The 11,115-nt window shown below is 32.0% G+C and overlaps 2 protein-coding genes across 2 annotated transcripts; both read right to left on the reverse strand.

Annotated features, from left to right (window-relative positions):
- Positions 1–5,705: 5,705 nt before the first annotated feature.
- Positions 5,706–6,764, reverse strand: LOC133834300 (uncharacterized). Its single transcript, XM_062263870.1, has 2 exons — positions 6,683–6,764; positions 5,706–6,526 (listed from the first exon to the last, which is right to left on the reverse strand). The coding sequence occupies exon 2, from the start codon at positions 6,315–6,317 to the stop codon at positions 5,937–5,939; it is 381 nt and encodes a 126-aa protein (XP_062119854.1). The 5' UTR covers positions 6,318–6,526; positions 6,683–6,764; the 3' UTR covers positions 5,706–5,936.
- Positions 6,765–9,747: 2,983 nt separating this feature from the next.
- On the reverse strand, positions 9,748–10,810 carry LOC133834301 (uncharacterized). Its single transcript, XM_062263871.1, has 2 exons — positions 10,192–10,810; positions 9,748–9,965 (listed from the first exon to the last, which is right to left on the reverse strand). The coding sequence occupies exons 1-2, from the start codon at positions 10,690–10,692 to the stop codon at positions 9,885–9,887; spliced, it is 582 nt and encodes a 193-aa protein (XP_062119855.1). The 5' UTR covers positions 10,693–10,810; the 3' UTR covers positions 9,748–9,884.
- Positions 10,811–11,115: the final 305 nt, after the last annotated feature.

Here is an 11,115-nt window from a genome sequence, read left to right on the forward strand (position 1 = left end):
TTCATCATCCTTTAAGTGTAATATGTCAATGGAACTCAATTCAAACTTAAAAAATTAATAACACAAACCCAAGAAACATAATCTGGTTAAAATAAAAACGAAAAAATACTGTGAATCTCATACTGGATTAACTGTGCAAAATAATCAATAAAATTGTGATTCATAGTGTCTTTAGTGTGCATTGTTCTTTCACATTCTTTGTCTTGGTTTAAAAAGCATTGCACCAAGTTTAGATAAATTACCGAATTGACCATTAAGAATACATTAAAAATTCAACTACTGCCCAAAATTACATAAATACCCTCATTTAGCTATATATTTCTTATTCTAAATATACAAATTGATAACAATAACCAGTAGCTACGTCAAGTTATCTATTGAAATTTTTAAGTTTATGTGAGTCATTACTCTACACACATTTTTCATATAAATACACATTATTATACCACAAAGTCAGACCTCCCTATTTTTTTAATATATAATCAGGGGCATTACCCAAACCGCAACAGTACAGAGCGGTTTGGAATCCAAATCCATATATAGATGATAGATGTTTATATATAATTAAATAAACAAATATGATAGTTACATAATTAAGGCACTGTGCCCTAATCTTCTTATCAATGTGACAGACCAAAACCACACATTTTCGTTTAAAAAATACGATTTTTTTAATAAGTCTCGGGAAACATATATAAAGTCAATGATGGCAGTCAACTAAAACAATAGATAATATTTCCTCTTTTTTAGATTATTGCTTTGTTTTTTTGGTTCTCCCACCTTTGACTTATTATTAATTAAAAGAGAAAATGTGAATTAATTTGTCATTGTTTGGTATGATGTTTCCAAGCAATTAAGCACATGTATCACTTGTATTAATTTATAACAATTCGGATTAGCTTCCAACTATTGGTCATCACTTACTTCTTTGGAGGACCACAGCCGTCTAAAACGACTTCAAGTTATACAAATATTGACATTTAATTTATAATAATTCGGATTAGCTTCCAAACCATTGGTCATCACTTACTTCTTTGGAGGACCACACTTACTTCTTTGGAGGACCACAGCCGTCTAAAACGACTTCAAGTTATACTAATATTGACATATAATTTTTCTATTTTTTATGGTTTTTTGTGATTTGAATGTTCATATTTATGAGATTTTTTTTCTTATAAATTTGAAAAAATATATAATTATGCTATATTTTTTTTATCATAATTATATATTTTTTTATTTTGAAAATAATTTTATTTTATTTTTAATTTTTTCCTTCATTTTTTATTACTTTTTCAGTTTTCTTTTTTTTCCTTATTTTTTCTTCCATTTTTTTTTTTTGGTGAGTAAGTAAATTATATTGCTAAAATCTGTGAGTACAAAGAGCAGCACCTTAATCAGGCTTGAACTCAAACACCTCCCTAATTTTGATCACAAATACAATAAAACTAATATGTGTCTGTTTTAGTTGTATTCATAGGTATAATGCTTAAAACTCTACTTTTAACATCCTGCTTTATCTTTTTTACAATTGTATATATAGAATCTACCTTGTGCATCCTATAACACTCATTCCTAACTCTCCAAATCTGATAAACTAGAGCAGGAACAGTAGCAGAGAAAACTAGCTTCCTGAACTGCTTCATCTTAGCTCTAGAGATCCATCTCAGTAACATCAGTAATGAGTTTGTATTAGCATACCAGTTCAGCCACCTTTTAATCTCCTTAAGACAACAACTACTAAAATAACACTCAAAGAATAAGTGTTGATGATATTCCTCTGCATTTCCACACAATAAACACACTGTCTCACAAACTTGAAATTTGAACAATCTATCCCTGGTCTGAAGCCTACCCAACACAACCAACCACAGAAAAATTCGATGTCTCGGAATAGAAAGCATTCTCCATACTTCAGCTTGCCAAAACACTTTACTTTTAGCAGGGAGAAGAGCTCAGTAAGCATGACTGATACGATAATCAGCAGAAACAAATTGAGACTCATCAATTATGCCTTTAAATGTCTCTTTCACCTCTACAATCCTCTTCCAGTGCAACTGCTACTCACAGTTAGTACAATTCTTCTATTTTTTCTTTTTTCTTTTTTTTCAACCAATTTTTTCCATTATCTTTTTTTTTCCTTTCAATTTTTCCATTATTTTTCTTTCTTTCTTCTTCTTCTCATTTTTATTCATTTATCTATTTTCTTTCATTCATTTATCCTTCGATGCGTAGAATATGCGTATTCCCGCGAGAAACTTGTACGCTTGGAGCATAATTTGGAATGGTGTGATCCCCACGAACTTAAGAAACCTCGCAATGTAATTATGGAGCGGGATGGTAGCTCCCGCACTGACGTGGCCTATACTCCAAGCCCTGAACTCACCCACGCTGGTATGGGCCCTCTCCTCCTTCCGGGCCAGTCGGTTGTAGAAGAGTTTAGGAGTCGACTCCACTCCCAGATGTTTCTCCAGAGCGTCCAACATTCGATAGTTCTGGAACTCGTTCTTCTCCCCATCCATTTCCCATGTATTGCCCGTGGGAAGTTTGTGCCCTTCCAGGATTATGGGGCCCGATTGAACGAAATCTTCCAGATGAAGAGTGACACCACGACTCATGATCAGGGACTTGGAAGAGACAAAGAAAATAAAAACCAAGCAGTTAACACCAAAACCGAAGAAAATTGGTTAAAGTACGGGAGTTCTCCTAAAACTGCTTGGAGAAGTCCCCTCCGGACCCAGATCTGGGATCAATAAAGATCCCAAGATCTTTAGTCGGGAACTAAAAATCAGAATTTTTTCTAACTCTCCCAAATTAATCTTGGGACGTCCGAATTGATCAGAGAAAACTAGACTAATAGGAATTATCTCCTAGAAAATCTACAATACAAACCTACACTATCCCACCTAGAACCACCTTACACGGGGGTCACGACCCTAACAGTTATATGGTCACAGGAATAGCATTACGGTCAAAATGACTAAAAAAAGGAATAAACAGTGAAAAAAATGACCAGAAAACTTACTAAGAGGTGTTGGGTTTGAAATTTGTAGAGTTTCAGGCAACAAAGTTGGCAGAATCTCCACCTTAAATCTGAGAAGATGATACAACAATTCTTCTACTGGTTGAATCAAGACTAAAATGTGTGATGGCTGAACGTAAAGAGGTCTGGTCAGAAACAGATGGACACAGAAGTGAACTAATCGCCGGAAAAGCTCGTCGGCAAATTGGGACATAAAAAGCTCCCTTTCCTGCTCTACATATATAAAATGTGTAAAGTTTGAAATGAGAGTGTCGAGGTATTTATAGGGCAAAAATCCACTATTTTATCCAACGGTCCACAGTGGGGATCCCAAGAGTTTCCCCATCCAACAGTCCTGGATGGTGCAATGAATTTAATTTCCCTAGTCGAATATGGATTCTTCAATCCACGATCTGCACCTGCCTCATCCAATGGTCCATGTCGAAACTCTCAAGGCTATCCCCATCCTATGGACTCAAATGGTGCAGAAGCATTAAACAGCCCACTCGAGTACCCAATAGACTTTTTTCGTACATACAGGACATCTCGAGAATTGCGCTGACACCTATCGGTCACTTGGATCATCAAAAGATTCTTTCCAGGTCTTTAGGGTGCAAGTGGCACAGACACACCATCAACTTAAAGACACGTGTATAAAACATTGTGAATTTGAAAGGACAGGGATCACTCAAGTGGCCCCCAAGTAAATGAACCCGACTTTTAGAAAACGAATTGGGATATTTGGATTTGATTCAGGAGAGTAAGGCAAGTCTCCACCATGCAAACACGAATGAAGACTTGGGGGGTAAATTTTATCATTGTTTTCCCCTCGGGACACGTGGCATGACGCAATGGGTCTGTGGGCCCCCCTTAAAGAGATCCGGGCCCATCTTGAGCCCGATGAACAGGGAAGAAGGAAGTCCTGATGGCCCAATCGTCAATGGGCCCAGCAACATTCAGTGGGCGCGACCATAACAAAGGAGCCAGGACCAAGATGCAGGCCCCACTCATCTTCCCAGTCCCAACCTACCCATATCCTCCCTGATGCCATTATAGGGTGGCAGACTCACTAGTCTGGGAATAGACCTTGTCAAGAATGAACTCGAGTCCTAGTGAATGAACCAGGACTCTAGTAAGTAAACAGGGACATTAGTAAAGGAACTCAGACTAGACGTCCGGATATGGCAAGTTTGATGTCCCCTGACACTGACATGTCCCCAAGAAACACGGAAGTTGGTCTCCTCAACTAACCTGTAGAAGAGGTTACGCGCGGAACGTACGCTATTTCTAAGAAAAAGTACTGCCAATTCTCTGACAGATCTTGTCCCCTGGATCCCTTAGAAGGCCACGGAGACCAGTTTGAAATTATGTACTATTGGCAGCTGTAAGTCTTGGCCATGACCAAGCCGACCCAATGGGCCCTGATTACAATATTTTATTAAACAACATTCTTTGTATTATGACTCTATTAGCGAGCAAACCATAATTACATCCCTATTGGCCCTGGATTAGTCCGGCCTAAGCCCATTGCACCTGACTGCCTATAAATAGGACCAATCGTGCACTGTAGCGGGGATCCTATATTTTCTCTTGTAAGCAATTACTCTGCTCAAACTTGCAGAAAAATCTATTTTCAAAATCTCTCTAAAATATAATATAATAGACTCGTGGACTAAGGCTCATTAACGCCCCAACCACGTAAAAACTCTGCTTGTTTATCTTTGATCCTTTCTTTCTAGCTCTTATCTTTCATTATATTTATAGTTTCAGGAAAACTCGATAAACAAACAACAATCTCAATATATAATATATCCAAATATAACTTCAACATCATACTACTCTCTCAGTCTATCTCTGAAGTATGATATATGGATGGACATGATAGTTGATCTCCTTTGTGTTGTTTGGTATATGAGGTAAGTTGGAAAAATGGAAAGGAAATAAATTATTAAAGTTACAATTTTATCTTTTTAATATAAATATTTATTATTTTTTAAAATGATATATATCATTTGCATAGTATTTTTTATTTGTCTTTTTCTTGGATCTTTCTATTTTTTAAGGGATTGAATCTTTAAACTTTAGAGGAAGAAGGTCTCCCTCCATTTCTCCCTCTCCATTCATCTCTCCCTCTTACCAAACAAATGATTCAAACCTATCCTATCATTACATTCTATCCACCCCTCTCCATCCACACATCTCTCATCTGAAACTTTAACCTCAGCTCCTCACAACATCTCATTCTCTCTCTTGATAAGTATATATATTTAAAGAATGTATAAAATAATTTATTATTTAATATGAATTTTGTATATTGCATAGGTATTATAGAAAATGTAAAAATCAGATTTGTTATTTTTTGTTGTATTTTTTTAATGATTTAGCAAAAATGAGATTGTGAAATTGTAAAAATAAGATCAAGGGTAAGTTTTTTTGTTTTTTATTTTGAAATTTTTGTTTTGTCCTTTCTCATGGATTCTCTCTCTCATTAATTCTCGACCTAGCTCCATTGCTGTGAGTTTGTTGTTGTCCTCCTTTTTATATATCTCTTGGAATGTAATATACTGGTACAAGCAACATACAATACATATTTACTTAGTTTAATTTTAAAAAAATATGATTTATTTTATAAAAATTTTATGATTTTCATACAAAATTTTTAAATAATAATAAACAATATTATAAATAAAAGAATGAATGGTTTATAGTCTTTTATTAAAAAAAATAATAACATGATAACATTTTAGTTCACGAAATACTTTATTTAAGATACACAATATTTAAGATATTATTCAAATCACAAATCACATCTCAATAATTAAAAGAAAAAATTTATTTATTCTTGATGTATATATATAGAAATAATCCTAAATCTTTTGGGTTTGGACAAGGCCCAATGTTGGTGCAGATCGATCATTCAATCCTCATCTTCTACTTCATCTTCCTCCTCGCTTGTCTCACCGGTCTTCCCTTCATCATTGATTCTTTTGGCTTTATTCGTAAAGAAAGTTGTTATAAAAGACTCACCAATGGCTCTAATAGAATCATGTTCACCACTGGTGGCCGTTTGATAAACAGTCTCAATTAGAGCTCTGAAAGAATTTCCTTGAATGCTCTTACGATAGTTAGTTGTGCAGTAGAAAACAAAGGACTCACAGTTGTTCTCGATAGGGTGATATTCTCCAAACTTTTTTCCTTCTTTATCATACATTGCGGTGGCGCGTTGAATCACCTTCTCAGGAGTGTTGGAAGATGTGGTGCTGCATGAACCTGCCTTTTTGACGAGACACTGAGGCATGGAGACATTGTATTCACATCGAAAGAGCCTATGTTTCTTTAGAAAGCAGTCAACACAGGACTTCACTACTCCTTTGTCCCTACGTGGGTTGTAATCACACTTTTCACAGGATTTTCTTGAAATAATTTTTAGTATGAAGTTTGATTTTTTGCTTTCTTTAACTCTTGTTCTTGTGAAATGGATTACTCTGTCTTCTCCAATGTAAATTCCTACAATTATATTTTCCATACATAATATGCATATAAGTATACGTAGTAACACTCATGCATGGTGTATATATATGATCAGATCATAAGAAAATAATATATATTGAACTGAAGAAACATTGTTGTATTCATAACACATATCATAATAAGATTTGGTACCGTGGTGGGAGTATGTGTGCTTTTCTGTAGCAGTAAATGTGATCTCCTGGCTGGAGCTGGCTTCTTTTGATGTTGTTTGATATTATTCCCATTTCTCTCTCTCTCTCTCTCTCTCTCGGGAGTTTATGTGTAAAAGTACTAAAAGTCTATGGGTAAACATAGTGATGCAATGTATATATATATATAGCCTAATTATGTGTTGAAAAGTTGGAGTAGGAAGAAGTCTTGAAACTACGTAGTTGTAGAAACGTAGTTTCTAGTCTATAGTCTTGAACACGTTTTTTTTTTTTTTTTTAAGAGAAATGCTAATGGACATCATTGTTGCCCAACACCATAAATAGGTAACATATTGTTATTAGTGCAAATGAAATATGGGATCTCACATATTTGAATTTAATAAATATTATAAAGTATTGTTAACCAACTATAAAGTGTCATCTTATATAGTGTTGGACACTCTAAGATATTAAATAACAACACTCGTGTTTTAATAACTTTTCTACCAAAATAATGATAAGAACAACACACAAATATGTGGTTAATATTGCTTTTAATATTTTGGAGTTAATAGGGCCCATTTGAGTTGTCATGACTTTTCTACCAAAATAATGATAAGAAAAACACACAGATATATGGTTAATATTGCTTTTAATATTTTGGAATTAATAGGGCCCAGTGACTATAAGTCTAACGTATGTAGACTTTGTCCTAGATTATTTATAACTAAATTAATTTTAAACTGGCTGTTTCCTTATTTTTTTTTACATATTAATTGATTCAATTCAGGCATTGTGTTTTTTTTTTAATTTTAAAATACATATTTGGGTTTAGATTGACCATAATAAATATATAAATAAAAATCATTCATTATATTGATAGGGGTTAAGTTGCTGCTTTTGAAATTTAATTTATGTAAATCATATAGACATATAACTAACCTCACATAATATATTATGACATTAATGTAACATATATAATTACAAGATATATATTATGACCTAAGATTTTATTATAAAATATAACAATTTTCCATTACATTTCCTCTCATAATAAATTTATGTAGCCGACAAACATATATGACACTATAATAAAATAAAACATAAAAGAAATAATAAATTACTAGCAGCCTAATAAATTATATTATTATAGAATATTATTGACTATTCTCCTTCCTAGATCATTTACTCCATCTATCGAAGAACTCGACCTCGAGTTCATTTGCCCGGAAAATACGTTGATTGTATTTATTCATGAAGTAAAGAATAATTATTATTCAAACACAATGATTGTGAATAGAAGAAAAAATGGAGCACAAGTTGGGAATACAAACAACAGGGCACCATCATCTATGTGGTGTTTTTATTGATAATTGTTGTATTTATTTTATGGCACTATTAATCATATTGTTTGGGTTTCTAGTAGTATCTATCTACATTAACTTGGATCTAAAAGAATGGAACTTGATAGATATAAGACAATCTGACACTATATATATATATCTATATACATATGATATTTATAATCCAACTATTTCCAATGAATCACTTATTTTGGTGGAATTTATTTTATTAGTTCTTATTATATAATTTATTGGGCTATACCTAATTCTTGAGTCAGTACTCAAAGGTATATATTAAAATATATACATATTTTTATATGTATTTCTCAATTCTGTCAGATGAATAAAAGTATATAAAGAAAAAGGTGGCTATAATATGAAAATCTAAATAATATATTTATTTCCATTTGTTATATTAGAAAAATGGAGTATCGTATGGTAGGTTTTCATTTGATTTTTTTTATATTTATGATTCGTGAATAATTTTCAATGCGATAATAAGCACTAAGTATCCTTATTTAGATAAAAATGAACTAAAAGATTATTTTATTTAGATAAAAATGAACTAAAAGACTATTCTCTCCTAATACTAATATTCTCCTTTTTTGTTCTCTTTTGCAACACATACTTAACACCCCTTGCATTTATAGATTTATTATTATACACATAATGATATTTTAGTAATTAAAACATAAATACATGTGTAAAATTATGCACAAGTCCCAATTGATAGTACAATAGAAAAAGTTTCATTCAAAATACAAAAATACAATATATTTTCATACTGAAAAAATGTAAATACTCATTTGGTTCTGTTTTATTGAAATATATATTTGATATACTTATTTATTATCTTTTAATTTGAAATCATACATATTTGGTATCATAGGCTTAAATTTTATCAATATGACAAAATTGTCTTCAATTATATGAGTTTCAAATTCATATTTAATTGCCTAACTGCATATAATTGAGGGCAATTTGGTCATATTGATAAAATTTTATTGTTCAAATTTGAGTCCAGGGTATCTATTATGTACAATTTCAAACTACAGAGTACCATATGAGCATTATTAAAAACATAGGGTACTAAGATTGTATTTCGATAAAATACAAGATACCAAATAATTATATTTCCTACTAAAAATGAGCATTGGATGATTTTTTAAATAGAAAATTTAGAATAAATAAGCATGAGAGAAGTTGCAATCCTCCCATATATAATTCATCGTCTTTGGCCTTAATTTTCATAATACAATTTTTTCATATCTTAATTAATTAAGAAATGATTGAAAATATCAACTTGATGACATTAATTTCTTAAAGAAAATAATACTTAATTTGACATACTCATCACAACAAAAGTATGTACATGGCCCCAGCTTAATTAAGTGCTGATAAGTTATTAGAGTAGTAAGAAGTCTTGAAAGTAGTTGTTGAAACGTGTTTTACGTACTAAGGGAACTTTGAAAGTACATTAACTGATAATCACATGGAAATTGAAAATTATGTATTGATCATTTCATCATGTCCTCAACATTTGAGGACTTTTTAGGTAGAAACTACTTGTTGATTGATTTATTGGTGACTAATCAATTAGTATAGCTAGGTTTACCGAGTCAAAGTAAACCTGATAATCGATAAAGATAATTGCTTAAGTCATTCTCTTCGGGAAAGTCATTAAAAGCCATTCTCTTCGGGAAAAGAAAATGAACAGACAGGAACATATATGAATTTCAATGACACCTTCACAAATTGATTAATTATAATATAACAGATAAATGAAGACCAGAGATATTTTTACATGGTTCAGAAAATTTATAATATATAAGCTGAATTGCTTATATTATAAGATCAGCAATCTTACATAATGGCACATAAAGAAGCAACACTAATTACGTCAGCTCCAAAAGTCAATACTTCGAAAGTTGTCGCGATTGCACTCTGAAATATAAATCATTGCTATATAATTAATATGCATTTATACCTTCAATAATCATTTAAAATATGTTCCTCTTTAAACTAATTGGTACAGAAATAATATATATTTTGCAACTGATCACACAAGGTCGACGTTAAACCAAAGAAATAATAGTAGATCGAGTATAGTAGCTAGAGACCTAATAAGCTAAAATAATAATAATAATAATAACACAGTATGTAATATTACCTTTGGTTGTACTTTGGACAATAGAAAGGCATAATTATCCACAAGGAGTGGATGTTTATGGCTATAGTTTTTGCTGCTGAAGCAATCTAAGCAAAGAGTGAAATTGGTCTTTCTAGGGTTGTCGAAGCATTGAGGACAAGTGAAGAAAATTCCTCCAAGAAAAACTTGGCATCCATTGCCTGTACAAAAGAGCAGCCTCCCAGTCTTTAAGAGGTAGAATAAAGTAATGAACTCCTCAAAATCCAGACTCCCATCTCCATTTTTGTCAAGTTCCATAAAAAAACTAGTCTTTCTTTCTTGAAATATCTCCTTGAACAGACTTGAGTTTTTTGGAATGTTACAGGACAACCCTAATTTCTTGAAGTTGTTCTCATACTCACTTAGGGTTACTTTCTCATCTCCATCCGCTGCCATTTCCTTGAACAAAGACTTAACCTTCTCTTTTTGCCCATCTGAAAGATTGGCATAATAAGCTAAGGCTATTTTTCGTACTTCTTCCATTTTGTATATTATATATGTACTTCTCTTGATTATGAGTGTGTTTATATAGTACTACAGAGACTAGAAAAAATCAACGATAACAATTAAATAATGATACAATCCTATCCTTTTTTATAATTATTATTAAAAAAGAAAAAACTATGTGCCTCAATATTATTAATTATTGCCTATGGTATTTTTTTTATGATTCATCATGTCTTTGGTTTACGATCTACGACTTTGATCAGTTCTTAGGACCCTTGGTTATAGTACCATCAAGACATGTAATAATGTTAATTACCTATGTGAATTTGTTGATCGATCATTTTAAAAAAAAAATCATAAAAATTTGATGGGTACAAAAAAAACTAAAATCTGGTTGATTTATAAAATATTAATATTTTATTTTAATCTTATACATATATATATATATTATATTTATAA

This window comes from Humulus lupulus, chromosome 5 (genome assembly GCF_963169125.1).
Source record: "Humulus lupulus chromosome 5, drHumLupu1.1, whole genome shotgun sequence".
Classification (NCBI taxonomy): Eukaryota; Viridiplantae; Streptophyta; class Magnoliopsida; order Rosales; family Cannabaceae; genus Humulus; species Humulus lupulus.

Bases quoted from the DNA above. Each gene is read 5' to 3' on its own strand.
- LOC133834300 (XM_062263870.1), bottom strand. From the start codon at position 6,317: ATGCCTCAGTGTCTCGTCAAAAAGGCAGGTTCATGCAGCACCACATCT.
- LOC133834301 (XM_062263871.1), bottom strand. From the start codon at position 10,692: ATGGAAGAAGTACGAAAAATAGCCTTAGCTTATTATGCCAATCTTTCA. The intron at 9,966-10,191 runs GTAATATTACAT...TTTATATTTCAG, and splicing joins TGTCCAAAGTACAACCAAAG to AGTGCAATCGCGACAACTTT.